We start from the raw sequence: 17,037 nt of genomic DNA, 5'->3' as shown, positions 1-17,037 counted from the left end.
CCCTGTATGGAACCCACTTTGAGGCATGCATATTAATGAGATACAATGAGCAAAAAAAATCTACTCTGTTGCAGCAAGACTTGCACTGCAAACAGGGACGTAGCCAGACACTTATTTTGTGGGGGTCTCTATCTGTTTTATTCGATTGTTTTATCCAGAGCGAACTCTGAGCATAAGACTATTTAAAAACACATTATATTTTCTCATATTAAGACGGTTCATTTAAAGGGTACTGACACAAAAAATATTCAGCTCTTAAGAGCCTCAAAAATGTACTGGTGCACCCTGTAAAATTAACGACATTTTTTGAGAAGCTAGTTTCGGTTCCTACTGTACCCTGACGTCGAGCCACAGTACTAGCACCTTCTAGTCACATGCTTGCGCAACATATCGTGAAGTTTCCATGGCTGCTCAGCTCCATGGTTCCATTGTTGATGCACGAGTGCTCATTTTGTGTGTTTTGGTGCGTGACATCATCACAACTAGGCATACTGGTGCGTGAAGTCACCATAACTGAGGGTAGAGAGTCGGGCTAGTTGGCAATGGCTGACTTGAGACATAACGAAAAGCGCACAAAAGACGAAGGGCCAGGCAAATGAACAAACGGGACAACTGCTGCCGCTCGTCCCGTTTGTTTCCTTGCCTGGTCCATCACCTTTTTGTGCCCCATTCTGTCATGTCTCAAGTCAGCGTAGTTAATACTGTAGCCTGACATCACGCTAGTGCCGATGTCACCAGATGCGCCAGCAAAAGTTAACCTTAATGTCAAGATAATATATCTTATCAGCATTTACTGGGCTTCACACATGCTCAGAGCCATGTCTGTATACAGGAGATCTGTATGGCAGAGTAAACTCAGCTTTGAAAACTGGTGTCGGTATCCCCTTAAAAAGGGTCATGAACCACCTTGAAGGGTGAACTTGTCGGCTACTTGGTTGATCGTATCGTAGGTGAAACAGCGCAAGGACCAGGACAGAAAAGGCACACACACAACCACACGTAGTGCTACGTGTGGGTGTGTGTATGTTCTGTCCTGGTCCTTGTGCTGTTTCACCTACAACATGAACCACCCCTCGTGACTGGTGAGAAAACACATCCTGCAGAAAGCAGGCACTTGAACAGCTCAGCCAAATTTTGCAGTCACGCGTGGCAAAGAGAGTGTACAGGTAGAGCACAATGTTGCCGTTTTCTCAGGCACCCTCTTTTCATACAGAGGGCTGTGCTCACTCACTTCGGTGTTGCTGGCACCTGCGGTTCGATGTCGTTGACACTGACAATGGAGTTTATTTTCGCATCAGTACAACGTAATGATACGAAGAAGGGCAAAAAAAGCAGTCATTAAGACGGCTTTGTTCAACGGATATCTTGCTATTGGCCAATAGTTGGCATAAATCAAGAGCGGCGTTTGCATCAGATACACCTCTTGGCACGGGGTGTCGCCACGTGCCGGTGCTGCACTCTGTGTAACGAACTCCTTTCTCCCATGCCAAACCTCTCTGAGTAGCTTTAAGAGCACTCACCGGGAAGAGAGAAGAAAGAAAGCGCCGAGAGTGTGCAATAAATCCCTGTAACTCCGCTTGTTCTTGACGGATTTGAGAAATTTTTGTGGCAACTGATTCGTGAGGCAATAAACTCTGATACTGAGGTTATTCGATGAATACTTAGAAAAGTGGATCAGGAACCCTTTAAGGTTGGACATTTTCAAATGCTCTTGTTTTTCTCCAGAACCCCTGTCACTTGATAATTGCTACGTACAGATGCGGTGTGCCGCAAGAATGTGGAGGTGCTGTCCCACAATTTGCCCGCACCGCCACCAAGAATGCCTTGGTGGTGCAGGGGTTTATGTACGAATAAATAAAGAATATTTAACAGGAACCTATTCCAGGCACCAAGGTCATGCAGGTTGTGCCCAGAGTTGCACATATCCAATTTCTTGCAGCACAATGGCACAACAAGCGGAAACTTCAAATTGTACAACGTTATAGAACACTAATTAGAACTAACAGACAAGAAAGCCAAGGAAAGTATAGGGGATGTTATTTGTAGTAATTATGATGTAAATGTGAAGAAAGTAAACTGGATGATAAGATGACTTGCCAACTGCGACCTTCGAATAATGCGTCTGATGCTCTCCCACAAAGCTACGACGGTGGTCATCCTCCCGTCCACTTTGTGGGGTATATATATCTGCATTTAAACGTAGGAGTGCTAGTCAGCGCCACTAGTAGATATGACGGCGAGTCTGGAACACTCTTTTTCTGCCTGCTGGCGTCACGAAGCACGTGATATGTTTACAAGCTGGCAGCTGACCCATAATTCCTCGCATTCTACCTGAAGACATCCAGTCTGCCAGAACGAGGCCCCCGCTGTGAATGAACGAAAGAAGGGGGAATTTAAGGGCTCATTTTTCTTTGCTAGACACATCATTAATTATAACACACAAGAAACCCCTATATTTTGCTTGGCTTTCTTCTCTGTTAGTTCTGATTATCGTTGTGGCTAGCAAAGACAAACGAGCCCTTAAAATTCCCCTTCTTTTGTTCATTCATAGAACACTGATGTCACAAGCAATTGCGACTAAGGAAAGGAAAATGTGTACGCTCGCACCCTATTTCATTGTGGTATAAAAAAAAGTACGAGAAAGATATACAAGCTCGAATAGTGAGCTTCTGTTCGACGCTGCTTCTCGCACGGTTTGAAGAGCCAGTGAGGCGAAGAGGCGGCTATGGAGGCCTTCTTCGCACAGGCGGATGACTCGCAGGCCGTGCCTCTACGAGAGCCCGCTTGCAAGAGTAACTCACTCGCTTTCACTTCAAAATGGGGTCAACACGCACAAACACCGCGACAACCCTAGCGTCATAGCACCCAACCGCACGTTGCAAGTACGCGTCGAGTAGACGCGCGCACCACAGCACCGGCCAAGATCTTCGTCGGTCCACAAGGGCGGACTCGTTTACATTGCGGCGACGCAAACCAAGTTCGTCGCTGCCGTCTCTATCCCTTGGGGTCCGTTTTTTCATTGTCGGGAGGGCGGCCGCATGCCTTCGCCAGGGCCCGTTCGTGTTTGCGTCGCACCTCGGCCGGCACCGTGGAGCGCAGGTGGGCGACCTCACGCAGTTTGTCCTCCAGCAGTTCCTCGAGCGTCAGGCTGCCCGTCGGACCTCGTTCGTCGACGACAACGTTGCCGTAGACGAGGTCGCGGAATCGAGACCTGAAGTGACGCGCGATTTCTTGCGCCAGCCGTTCCTCTGCGCCCGAGGCGGAAACCAGCCGTTCGAAGCCTCTGTTGACTTCTTCCAGCGTCACGTCGAGGTACAGGGTGCTGCGACAGTGCAGCGGCGCCCCGCCGTCGTCCATGTCTGCGGTCAGTGCTGCGAGAACCATGTAACGAAACGTAAGGCACACACCACAACGGCAGCTCGATGGTATTCACGCTGTTGTAGCGAGTGCCGGGCGTAACGGTAGGATCGCCGACATTCGTGTGCTCCCGCCATACGGCGAATGGAGAGACGACAGCGTCGATGCACCACGGACGGCCGTCGACCGTTGTGGCGTGGAAAAATTCAAAACCAGGGTGTTGCAAAGGCAAGCTACTTAGCACTTGCAGCGCTACGAACATTCAATAGTCTGACGTTTCGGCAGTTTCGGTGGCAATAATCGACGGTCCACAGCATTATTCAGGGAACTGTACCAAAACTAGAGTGTACTAGAACTGTCGAGTGGCGTGAACGCGCCTCGCCGGCTGATTCCTTCCGCGTCGACCGTAGCGGCGGCGCTGCAGTCGCTCGGTACTGAAGGCGCGCGGCGCCGCGCGCAGAACTGCTGGGCGTGTCGGCGGCACCCGGCTAATCGCCACTATTACTGATGCGGCTTTGGTTGCGTGTCTATCATTATTAAGCGTAGGACTTGTCGTCGTAAGCCTTGATGGACGAAACTTCAAACCTTTTAATGGATGCTTGCTTCATATATGCCTTTGAGAGATACTGCAAATTAGTTCTTGGAGCCGAAGCGACTGCTGGAAGGTACGCAAAATATAAAAATGAAAACGGGCTGATACCGACCGTGAAGATTCACTATCTTAGTGTAATTAAGCCGAACTCATTGCTGGGCTAGTTAGTACATTAGACGCCGAACGACCGCCAGAGGAAAAAGACAGAGGAAACAGCTAGAAAGGGCGTGCCTTATTCTGATTTCTTCTGTTTTAATGCTTTCTTCTGGTGGTGCTTCGGCGTCTAGTTTATTCAGAGTAACTGAGCTGCTTCATTGGAATTTAACTGCGCTCAGTAAGCTGTGTGCTGATATTCTGCCGAAAGTACGCCGAACATTTACCGCGCGTTGGCGAAGCTGTGTGTACGGTGCGTATCTTTACAAATGCGCTGTGTAAATGTGACTTTTTCGACATTACGAGGGCTCAAAGGTATTGGAAGTCAAAGGTAACTTGATCGGTACAAATAACGGTCGTCCTCAGGGGTTACATGGATATTGTTATTGGCGCCGGATGGGAAGGTGAGACTTTACTGTCTGTATTTGTGCGTGTAAATATATATGCACATATATATATATATAAACATAATATCGCGAAGCGTAGAGCACCACCGCCCCTCCTGGCTTCACTTTTGACGCTTTACAATAAAGCAATGAAATTATAATGCAAAACATTGTCAAAAAGAAGTTTTTGCAATGGCATCGATAGGTCAGGAAAAGTGCAATATATATAAGCTGTCCAGTGAAAGGAGAACTGGCTGTAGTGAATTTAGGCAGAATAACCGACGGGCTATATTTACATCTGCACATTTTAAGATGCTTGAGATAAGCCCTGATGCATGAAGTTTGTGCCTCGTATGTGAACGCGCGCCTTTGGCTCGGCTTCCTGGTATTTTAAGCCCTCAGAGGTCGCATAACCGGTGCATAGTAACCGCGGAAGCTCGCTGTTGAAACAGCCTTTCGGTATAGAAACAGAGCAAAACTGGCAGAACTCATCCGTCACCAATATAAATGTTGTGATAGAGTTATTTGTACTCAGGTTACTCATGAAACAGTCGAGCGCATTGAAGCTCATCAATGCTCTGGATATCGTAGAGACTGCCTGCAGAAGAATTGCATGCTTTCGTCGCTGGTTTGTTATTTCTTCGTAGTCAGTGTTCGTAGTCACTTATAGTGTAACGCGGCTCGAAGTGTTGCTTGCAAACCGCACAGCAATCAGTGAGCAGCTAGGTGCATGTGCGCAAAATCCGATTGTCGCCTTCTTTGGGGGCCGGTAAGCTCCAAAAACAGAGAATATCTCGGCGCAATTTCGGCACGCCTGCATATCCACTCGTGCACCATGGGGCGTAGCAGGCGTTGAGACACCGATTAAAGCTCAGTAACGCATTAAACGCACTCAAAACGCGCAATTACACGCTTTCGTACGCTGCGACGCGCGCGCGCCAAATGCAGACGCTCTCCATAGCTTCAGTACAAAGTGACTACAGCGCCGCCGCTACGATCGCCCGTCGGAGCATCACCGGAGATGCGGCGCGGCCGCTTCGTTCGTTCCACTGCCCCCTTCTAGTACACTGTACCAAAACATTCCAAAACATGACCCAAAATTATTGTGATGATGATGTCGATGTCGTGCTTGTTTTCGGATAAATCAAAAAAAAATCCGGTAGACGCTCGCCGATAAAATTATTGACAATTCGGATTTATCCAATAAATTCTGATTTTAAAAGGGCAGTTTTAACGTTCAAAGGGCATTTTCAAATTGTGAATCATCAATCAACCTCGTAAAAAGTATGATTGCGTCTATTACAACAAACTTTAAGGTTTGTTTTGTATTCGAGTATTTGTGCGTTCAAACCTTCCGGATATCCAAAATACACTTATGGTGTTCGCGTGTTTTCGTCTTCAGATATCATTTCATCTAAGATTTCGGACTATTGAGAATATAATAATAATAATAATAATAATAATAATAATAATAATAATAATAATAATAATAATAATAATAATAATAAGTTGACATAATAAACAGCCTCACTAGCATCCTGCCCCCCCACCTCCTACCAGAGGAAGCAGTGCACATGAACATCCTTATTAACGGTAAATGAACAGGACGTCGAAAAAATGAAAGGACGGAGAAACAGGATTATGAGCAACAATTAAGGCAACGCATATTCATTGGAAATGACATTACTAAAAACATGTGCACATAGCAACAATTCTTATATAATGCAAAATTAAACACCGAATTTATAAAAAATATGTTGCAGCAGTTTATATATGTCGAGTACAAAGAACAATAGCTGGTTTTTAGCATGAATGCTATAATATATAAAATGTGCGAATAATAAAGATACAGAGGCGTTGCAGAGTGAAGTTTAATACATATGCATTACACATAAAATAACAGTATAAATCATATGGCATATCTGGAAAGGACATTTCCATTACAAGGATAATTGTTAAACAACAATATAATGTTCAGGCTAGAATAAATGATATGACACTGGAAGTACATAGTGATGAACATGGGCTACACATTAGTATTGTACAAAAAAAATTCTTTTAGGCAATGGTGTCGGCAGGGGGGGTGCAAAAGAGGCACTTATTGCCCCCCCCCCCCCACCTCCAAGCCACACCAGCGCCTCCCCTCTCATACTGCGATGCAACACGAGTTTGCACCCCACAAGACAAAATCCTTCTGACGTCTATCCTTATAGATGTTTCTTGAATTCGTGAATTTTAAGTGTTTTCATGTCTGCAATATTAAGAAACGTGTTCCAGTACGCGACAGATATGCGCGCTGAAGAGAAATGAAGAGATGAGAAATGAACGGATGCGGCCAGGAGTGATAATGTGACAGAAACTTTATAAGAAATCTTGAGACGCGTACCTGCGGATAATTGGTGTCAGGAACAGCAAACCAAACTGCTTCTAAGGATGATTTAATTGTTGTATAGTAACCAGGTTTGGTGTAAGAGCTGGAATAAGAATAGTGGGCAGATATATGTAGTGCAAGCAATGACGAGGAAGTGGCCAGTAATGTCATTTTGTAAAGACGCCTACGAGAAAAGGACAACAAAAGATTAACTATGCATGATCGATTACAGTGCTGGAGCCGCCAAGAACAGAGCAAGCAGGGGTGTTAATTAGAATTCCTAACTAAAACAATGAAAACAAGATGAAGAACTCACAGATCGAGTTCAGGGAGGATTCCATTAATTAATGTATCGTCCATAGTATTCATATTATAACATAGCATAAGAAAATTTCCTCTCTGTCTGCCCTTGCACGTCACCCGCGAGGGCTCGCATTGTTGTGAAAATAATTTTTTTTTCTGAAGATAACCTTCCCAATATTTGTTGGCGAGAAACATAACTATCTCAACCTGAGGAAGAAGGGAATCGGTGAAAAGGCAATAAGATATGAAATTGCTCTTATATCAATGTTGAGAAAGTTGGGATATAGAAATATTCCAACCAAATTGATTCGCAGTTTTGATTATTTAACGTGAGGTAGTGTATTTGTTTAAGGTAGTGAGGTAGTGTCTTTGCCATAGGCGTGCACAGGGTTTCCCATTGGGGGGGGGGGGGGGGGGGGCAAAGGTTCATCGCAGCGCCCCCCCCCCCCCACCCTACTAAGTCAATGTACGGGGCAGATTTTGCGCCCCCCCCTCTTAGGTGATTAGGGGGGGCGGTCGCCCCCCCTGCCCCCCCTGTCTTTGCTACGGCGGCAGCATGCAAAGATTTTTGTGAATAAGGCTCCCTTATTTTTGTGAACAAGGCTCCCGTAAGGGAGCCTTTATCTAGAACACTGTAGGAGCCTTGTTCACAAAAATCTCCGGGAGCCGAAACGTCTCCGGGAGTCGAAACGGAGCCGAAACGGGAGCCGAAACGTCTTCCTCTTTGGTTTTATCGTGGTCAGCGTCTTGTTTTGTCTTCAATGTCTTTGTTTGTGCGGATACCTGACAAGATACAAACAGCTGCTCCACCATTGTCCGTGCGTGAAAATGCAACAGGACACACCGAAAACTGTACCGCCGACGAAGCGATTTGTGAGATTCGGGTAGGGTGGGCTGGCTGCTAGAATAATTCGGGCGCCACGACAAACCATAGCGGCGGCCTGTGGTGTTAAAACATTGTCGGTAAAGATGTGCGAGAGCTCCAACTTCATAGTTTTTTAATGTGCGCAGAACTTTACACAGCCAATCTCAAAGGTCATGCTTTCGCGTCAAAAAAGTGCTCTTATCGACGTAACAGCTTCCACGATGTGGTTTTGTTTTCACTTTGTCGGAAGTCAACAATAGCCTAGTCGAGCGCTGCCAGAATTGTTTTTTTTTTAGCTTTTGAGGTCAAACGGAGCCAATCCGAGACTGCGTCAGGCTCTCGTTTCCGACATCCCCAGCCGGTCTCCGTCCCCTGCGCGGCCCGAGGGCCTGAGAAGGAAACGGGGCGAAGCGGAGGACATGTTGCGTTGAGCTCCGAGTGCTAAGTAACGGCAGCAGCAGCAGCCAGAGTCTGCGCGGCGACCCCACGGAGGTCTGCGCTACGTCGCGATAGCAGCAGCCCTCCCGGGATGATGAAACAAGCACGTCGAAGGTAGTAGCCTGACGTCCAGCCGTGCCTCGGTAGTGTGTCGTCGTTGTTGGTCCCCGTCTGAATCCGCTGTTTTAGAACCCCCTCGCTTGCACGCCCCGACGAGTTCCGGCTGCCGTCTGTGTTGTGTGTGTGTGACCATCGACGACGATGACTGCGTAGACGTAGTGAAGACAACAGCTATGCGCGATCTCTCCCGCACGTCGGAATGACTGTCGGCCGAAAACTGTTGGATGAGCGTAGCGTCGACAAACTGAGGTAAGCTCCCGATCGCCGCCCTACAGCGCAATCGGTTTGCCCGAGTGCGCCGTCCTTTGTATTGTCGCTCTTCCGCGAGCTCGCTTTTTCTCTTTATTCCGCGCTGCTCGTTTCAGGAACGCTGTTGACGCAGCTATGCGTCGCGTGTCGTTGATTGGGACGAGTAAAGTGGCTTTGCGTGTCGTCCTGTACTAAGCGTTCGTGATCGTTTACGACGCCATCAGCCGTCAGCTGGGCCATCGCGTTTTGCCATCGTCACGGCCCACAACTAAGCTCCATTTCCAGCCGAAGGCCCTCGTGTTTCGACGGCGCCGTTAAATTGCGGCCCCGCTAAAGGACATTCCGCGTACGAGGCCTTGACAGATTGAGGGATCCGTCCCCGCTGGGCCTTTCCGTTGTCGTGTGCATGCGTGCGCCGAGTCATCGCGTAGCGATCAGTTTTCCTAGCACTTCGGACCATGATCGGTGATTCCTTCACATTTGCCTTTGCTCGCAGCGCCTTTTTGTTACGGCGTATGTCGAATAGCGACATATTGGATGTCGTGCCGTCGGTTGACTTTTTTTGGCCAACCGAGCCTCGATAACCGTTCGGAAGACGTCTCTTTTATTTGGCCAACTGCGCGGCGTTGGCACCAGTCCGCCGGGCCTTTTTTCGGTGTAGAGTGCCGCGTACATCCTGGTGTCGTTCATTTTTCCACCGAATAAATGGGTTCTCCAGCGATGACAAATGTGGGGCTAATCAATTTAACGGCGCTGTCGATCGACCGCTCTTTCTTTTCCGTGAATTGTGACGCAATACGTCGGCGTTTGGTCTTTTGATGAGCGCGATGTACTGCGCGACGGTTTTTGTGTCTCGTTTTCTTGCGATGGCTGTGTAATCGCCCTAATGAAGCTGCGAGGATACCTTGCCGCCTCCCCGCAAAGGACCACACAAAGTGACCTCCCTCTTGTTTGCGGGAAATCGCACCCGCGGTCACTTATTGCAGAAAAAGCTGGACGACATGATAATCTCAAGAACGGACGTCACTCTTGTCTGTGTGCGTGCGCCGGGCGAAGAAAAGAAAAACAAGCTTGCTGATGCGTTTATTGCGATTGTATGGTGAATGTTACGTTCGGCTCGTACTGCGTCATTTCCGTCTGCCTGTGCGTGTACCAAGGGGCTTTACGTGCGGTATACTTTCACGAAATCGCAGTTGTTTTGCAAGTTTCCCTGCATCTCAAGTCCCGCCACAGAGTATAAGTGTTCTGTGCCTAACCATCGAGACAGCGTAGGGAAGTGTGTTGTTCTCCGTCGAGAGCGGTTCGATCAGTTTGATCGCTCTAGCGATTCTCTAGTTTCGTTTTTTGTTGTTGTTTCGTGTGCGCACGTGTGGTGCCTTCCTAGCCGTCACTTCCTGTGGGGCCTTACCGTCACGCGCTCTGTTTTTTTTTTTTTTTTACTTTAGCTCTGTTGCGTGCGCGCCTCCTGTGTGCTTTGGTCGCCGCCTTGATAGCCCCCCCGGCGCAAGGTCTGCTCAACCCGTGCACATTTTTCTTTTCTTTCATGGGCGTCTTTACTGCGTAGTTACTGTTTCATTAGTTCTGCATTTGAACGAAGGAAAACGAAAGCCATTCGTAACGTCGGCGTTAACGCCCAGCCTTACGGACACGCTCACTTCAGTTACGACGAACCTCAGTTCTCGCAACCGAATGTTAGTTTCGCTGTCGCAGCAGACCTGACGACTCCCTTCTGAACTGCGAAACTGTTTCGCCCCGACCGAACGCCGCATTCCAGCGTTCGACTTAACGCCGTGGTCAGTCACCTCTCCTAAAGTATGCGTTCGTTCTTTCTGCTCTGCCACCCGCATCAAAATACTCGATAATCCTGCGGCGTAGCCTGCGCGCGATAAGGGCCTGCGGTCATGTGGGAAAGCTTACTACCAAGCGTGAACTTTTTTTGTTTTGTTTTCTGTGCGAATATTGCGTTGCGTGTCGCTGGTCGTGTGTGCGCTGCGCGGAAGCGCTCACGTCGAGTTTGGGGCAACGACGTCTAGCTGGCGATGACGACCGCAGCAGGGACAGCGCGACCAATCTTGTTCCCGCTTCCGAAATGACGCCTTTCCGAGTTCCTTGGCGTTGCGACAAAAAAAAAAAAAAAGGAATCAGCCCCTCAGCTGCGTTGCGTCAGAAGGCAGGCGGAAAGACGCGAGGTTACCGGGCTTGTGTCACCACCAACGTAGGCGGCAGTGAACGAAGCGGCGAGCGAAAGACGACGAAAAATAAGTGTTTAGCGCTAAAGTGTGCCACTTGGGGTGTCGCTGTAGCGTGGTGCTTTTTTCGGAACCACACGCGGGTAGCGCGAGCGAGCTTTTGCTGCCGAAACGCGTCGCCACGCTTAGCTTAGCTCGGCCCCTGGGCGCCAAGCAGGCAGACGACGCTTAGAGAGAGTTGGGTCGTTTGAGACCGCGGACAACGTCGAACACGGGATCGGAAGCGAGGGGCCGGTTGGTCCCGGATCGCGGCCCTCGGAAGCCGGTCGTTCTGCCGCGACTGCCGACCTCAGTGGCATGGCCACGTCTAGTACAATAGGTAAACTTTTTTTTTTAATTTGACTTAATATGCCTTTAGCAGCTAGCCGCACCGATCGCGACTTCTAGCTCTCTGACGTCTCGTGCAAGTCTTGCATTCGCGTTGCGTGGAAGCTTCTACGAGCAGTTGTCGCCCGGCTTAAGATATGCGCCTTCGCGGCTTGCACTGCGTTGTCGTACGAACTGCCTTACATGCGGCGAAAAACGAGCGTTTTTTAGGCGTCCCGTACTGCGCAAGGGTCGCTTTACAGTAGCCGAAATGCACATTATGTTGCAGGCTCATTGGTCATTTAACCATCTGATCGCGGTTTCTGTACCGCGTTGTGCATCAGTAGGGGTTACCTAGTGGCTGACTTGATGGTCGCGCGGACGCGAACTTTTTGTGCCTGGAAATGCGCACAGTGTGGCCACCCATTTCATTGCTGGCCTTTCTTTCAACGAGTGGGTTTTTGAAGGAGGTGTAGCTTGCCACACTCATGTGGTTGCTCAGTGCCTTGCTAAGTTCGGTGTCCCCTACGGTGCCTCATTTAAAAGATAAGAAAGGTGTCGTCTGTTGGAATCTTCGCATTCCACTCGTTAAATAAAGGCCTGATCTGTCACACCTCAGTTGCTCTATTGTCGTGTGCTGAGCACAGTAATGCATGCTCTTTGTCCATCCACCATTGCTGCCTTCAGAAGGCTTGTCAGTATGGTTGATCTTGAAGCATGTTGCGATGGGATGGCCGGATTCTTTCCATTTTCAGTAAACACATCGAGCATCCATAAGTGCTACATGTTCAGGGAAAAGTGCATGTTAGTTTCACAGGAAATCTCTGGCATGGCTTTTTCGCACGGTTGGGGTGTAGTGTAAGAACGCCCTTGCCACTTCATGGTGCCTCGTAGTCATAAATGTTCTTTCTGAACATGATACCAGAGAACTTAATCAATTTAAAGTAATTGGCACATTAAATTTTCATTAAAATCTCTTTAATCCTTACCTAGGCACTCCGCAAAAATAAAGTCAAAGGTTCATTTTTGATTTACATGCCTTGCTTCAGCTGTGTCACACATGTTGACCTTCTGAATTCTTTGGTGGGCGACGGAAATTTCAGATGACACTGACTGTTGACGGAACAGATTCTGCTGAGGAACGTGTTGACGTCACCTGTAAGAGCCGCAGTGTAGATAACGAGAGTCTCGTTTTGCTAGCAGACTTGTTTAATTTTTTTGCTGGAAGACTGACTGACGGCCATTCCTTGTAGCTCTCCTTGTGCAGTATATTATTAATTGAATCGGAACAGGTTATTCACCACTGGCCATTTGATGTGGCAATTTGTCTTAGTATCTTTCGTGCTGAAAATGAACTCGGTAAGTGTTGTTTACGGCCTACAAATGATTCCAGAACACACAAGCAGGCTAGAAAAAAACTGCATTTCAGCCGAATCTTGTGAGGTTGCCGTGCTAGTTCTTGGCTCCTCAGGTCTTGCGTTAGTTCTCGTGCTGTCGGCATGTTCGTTGAGGCGTGCATTGCTCAACTTAGCGTTGCTCAATTGATGAATGGAGCACAGCTCACAATATCTTGTGTCGAAATTGTACTCTTTCATCTGTTCTTCAGTTGCGGTTTTATTTTGCCTGTACGCTTGTGCATTTCGTAACGCTTTGCAGCTAGGGGCTCTGTGGGGCTACTTCCCACACTTCTTGAAGCGGGAATAGCGGATCACCCAATTCAAGTTGTTCCTGTATGCTCACAACTTTAAAAAGCATTTCGCAGACGAATCACACTGGTTTTGAACATTCTGGTTCATGTGCCAGTTCTAGCAGGCAATAGCGCTGACACATTTCTTTCAGAGGAGTGGTTTGTGTGGATAATCGCTAATCCGTTATGGCAAACAGCACGAGACAAACTTAACACGAAGAAAGGTTGGAAGGGTGCTGCTCTGGGCTGTAGTTGGTAACAGTTCATGCGAAGTTTATTGCGCACCACTTTAAGGGGACACTAAAGAGAGAACTGGCTTTTCTCGTATTAGTAACTTACTCTTTCACAATGCTAAAATCACCACGCTTAGCACGAGAAGACACTTGGTAAGTGAGAAAACGCACGAAAAGAAAATGCGGGTGGCGACGCCACCTTCAACTTCCCTCACCAGTTGCCATGACATCATAGATTTTAACTACTTCTGCTAGGGCTATGAAGTTCCCATCTAGTAAAAATTAAGTACATCGTCCTCTGAGGCCGCTAGAGACTTAACACATGAAGTCTCCGGAAATTTTGAAATCCGTGTCTTCACATGCGGAGATTTTGGCGCATAATTTAACATGATACTTGGACTTGATATTTAACGTGACATGATAACGTGATACTTGGAGTCCGAGGCTCAAGTAAGTATAGCGACACTGAAAGTTCTGCATCTAGATTACGATATCTGCCATAATGACAAACAGCCGAGCGCAATGTGAACAAGCGTCTCGCGTGTCTTCAGCCACAGCCCTCGGGGCTGACCCCGGCTGGGTGCCGTGTCCGGAGTTAGTCATGGAGGCCATGCTTTGACAGTGCTGCTGTTGCAGAAGAAGCAGCACACCGAAGATGACGTCACCGCACTCACTCAGCATGTCAAGAAGCCCTGCAGCCACAGCTGCTGTTTTTTTGCCAAAAAATGCTATTACCATTCATTTCTGAGAACATTCACATCAGTTTTTGAATTCAGCCGGGATCAAACTGTGATTACCCACTTCAAGGTCATTCTTTTTTTTTATTTGAGTGCTTCAACTTCCCTTTAAGGAATGTGGCTGAGGAATGACTCTTCTGTCTGTCCATCCCTTCTCCTCGTTCCTTGAGTTGTGCACAAATAACCTTACCATGAAAGAAGCAAGACAAGCAGCGCCTTGTTTGTCTTTCCTTTTCCGCATTTAGTTTGTCACAGTCTTGATATGAAGGAAGATCTGTTTTTGCCACCATCTGATTACCTATCAAATGTAAAAAAATTTCAAAGCTAGGCTGCTCAGTATATATACACTATCTGAAAGAAGACAGCTGCCTTCAATGAATTCTGTAGATGCCTATCAGTGGTCGTAGCTCAGTCTGCATTTATCTGATTGTGCAAAAGGCACTGAAGCAGTTTTCTTTGCTTACTCGAGATGTTTCTGGTCAAGGACTTGATAATCGGCTCCGCTATGTTTTCTGTGCAATTGCAGTGGTGATTGCCCTTCTTTTAGATTACGTTCTATGGGAATGGCTTGCTATGTCATCGTCCTATTTTACATCTGCTGCAAATCCCTTTCCAAGCACGCTCCAAACACCCCTCTGATAGAGGACCAGCCATCTGCCCATGCATTGCGTAGCCTGTCCTCTCTTCTTATACACTAGAATACGTACTGTTTGCTTTATAATCGATGTTTCTGTCTTCTTGTCTCTTAAAGTTGATGACTCGTGATGATTGCATGTCTAATCGTTCACCAGTAACGTCATGCATCGTTCTGGCAGGGAGTAGTCATGTTGGACGAAATCAAATGCTTTCATTTCTCTCTAACTTTACAGGCAGCCTTGTTGATGCTTAACACGACCCACTAACAACGAGCACTTTCCTGCTGACACAGGAAATGTGCGAGCAACCTTCATCTGTTGTTGAACATTGAAATGTCTGCGTTCTCTCCTCTCGTCGCAGTCTACAGTATTAAACAAAACGTGCCTGTCAAACTCGTGCAGTGGGTAGCTAGATGTCGGCTTTGGTGGTAAGTGCTTTACACAGAGCTGCTGCATCCAGTGCGAGATCTCGCTTTCCTTGTTAGTGCCTAATTTTGTGTTGTTTCAAGGCAAGTCTTTATTTTGATTTTCCGTGTTTCGAAGCACTTGTAGATTTCTTGTTCAAAACACTGTAGGTGAAAGGACATCTTTTCAGACACGCAGCACGTGATATAGAAATGAGGTATGAATACAAGGTGCCATTGGTCTATTCTGTCTGCTGTATTTGTGAACAATTCAAGTAAGGATTTCTTCATTGCTTTTACCTCACTGGTGATCAGCATTGCATTGTTCCAGTTGTCAGTGGCATGGTTTCACCTTTGTGCATGCTCCACCATCGTGTTAGACGGATGGTTGTTCATATTGATAACCTGGTGCTTTCTGCTAGCAGAAGGCACCTCTCTTATCAGCTTAATTTGTGTGAGCTTATGAGATCCACTCCATCAGTTTTGAGATTTTATGCAGAAGGTCATTCTCACTCTTTGTATAGATGTTGTAATGACGTAGGACAGATAACGCCAGGTAACACAAACGCTTTAGGAATCATCCTGAAAACCAAAATCTTTGTTGTCTTATCACAAGACCAAGACACCTGCGCCGCTTCATTGTTAACGCTGCTGGCACGTACGCCCAATGATATTGTTATGGTGATGCGTCCAAAGGCACTGATTTCAAGGGAGTTCGAGTTATGGGTGTGTTTGCTACTGAGTGCAAGGTCACGAGCATGATTGCCAATTGTGACAGCTGCTTTTTGAGGCTGGAACATATAAAGAAAAAAACGCTTTTGTGTCACGGTTTGGGTGCATGCTAGACAACCAAAAGCTTCATTTGCTTAAAATGGAACCCCAGTTTAGTGAGCATGTTTCACCGTCACTTCCATCTGCAGGCTGTCAGATTGAAAGGCTTAGCGACACTCTGTGAAACACACATGTGAGCTAGTGCTCATGTGAGTCAGTGGACTCTCCTTATTTGTAGTGTTTAGCCCCAACCACAGTGATTCAAAAGCAAATCGTTATTGTAATGATCAGCATATCTCACATTTAATATGTATGTCATGCTTTCAATTTCTTATTTAGATGCCACTGCTTTTGCAGCTCTTTTGTAGACAGTGGGAGCTAGGGAAGCGGATTTAGGGCAGCTTTTACTCCCACCACCCTTAATGTAACGATGGCATTCAAATTCAAATGGAAAAAGAAAGATACTCTCTGTTGAGTCTGTGCAAACTCGAAGACCACTACTTGTTTCTACGATTTTTGAAATTTACATGCTGGTTCACTCTTTTGTCACATCAGTAAGGCCAAAACAAGCTTGAAATGCCAGTCAAGTTATCAGACACAAGGTTGCACAGTTTTTACTGCCATGATTTTTTATATTTTTCCTGCTTGTATTGGCTGAAGATAAAATGTGTTACAGTGTTTCTGTTTGACAATTTCTGCTGAAGTAAGCTTTTTCTTTATGGAACTACCCATTCATCATAGTTGCTGATAATCTTATTAAGCTCCGATTTCGTAGCTCATTGTTGTTATTAATCTCCAATGACACTGTGTTTCGCCATGTAACACCACACCGCCAAGTAAGTCTGGAAGGGGCAGTGTGCTTGTAAAATTTTTCGTCTGATTTGATTTTTAATCCATAGCTGTCCATCATAAGATCTCTCATAGCTCGCTCTTCAGCTTGTGTGTAAGGCTAAAATTCTTGAGGCCCGTGTACTTAGATATAGGTGCACGTTAAAGAATAACAGATGCTCAAAATTTCCAGAGCCCTCCACTACGGCGTCTCTCATAATCATATCGTGTTTCTGGGACGTTAAACCCCAACGTTTGTGTTCCTTCAGGGAAGCTGGGAACTTAAGCGCTGTGCATTGAATGTGTTCGCTACCCTGCCACGGTGGTCTAATGGTTATGGTGCTCAACTGCTG

General features: G+C 46.9%; 2 protein-coding genes across 5 annotated transcripts in view; one reads left to right on the top strand and one right to left on the bottom strand.

Moving 5' to 3' along the window:
• Positions 1-251: 251 nt before the first annotated feature.
• Positions 252-3,736, bottom strand: LOC119384013 (uncharacterized). The gene has a single exon (XM_037652302.2). The coding sequence runs from the start codon at positions 3,382-3,384 to the stop codon at positions 2,995-2,997; it is 390 nt and encodes a 129-aa protein (XP_037508230.1). The 5' UTR covers positions 3,385-3,736; the 3' UTR covers positions 252-2,994.
• A 4,656-nt stretch (positions 3,737-8,392) lies between these two features.
• Positions 8,393-17,037, top strand: part of LOC119384012 (homeodomain-interacting protein kinase 2) — a 64,242-nt gene continuing 55,597 nt past the window's right edge. For all 4 annotated transcript variants that reach the window (XM_037652300.2, XM_037652301.2, XM_037652299.2 and 1 more), the window contains exon 1: positions 8,393-8,834. The gene's annotated coding sequence lies outside the window, so the exon portion shown is untranslated. The remainder of the gene's footprint in view (positions 8,835-17,037) is intronic.

The sequence above is a fragment of the Rhipicephalus sanguineus genome, chromosome 2 (genome assembly GCF_013339695.2).
Source record: "Rhipicephalus sanguineus isolate Rsan-2018 chromosome 2, BIME_Rsan_1.4, whole genome shotgun sequence".
Classification (NCBI taxonomy): Eukaryota; Metazoa; Arthropoda; class Arachnida; order Ixodida; family Ixodidae; genus Rhipicephalus; species Rhipicephalus sanguineus.
This window is presented reverse-complemented; position numbering and strand designations above follow the sequence as displayed.

Coding starts and splice junctions, on each gene's coding strand:
- LOC119384013 (XM_037652302.2), bottom strand. CDS start 3,384: ATGGTTCTCGCAGCACTGACCGCAGACATGGACGACGGCGGGGCGCCG.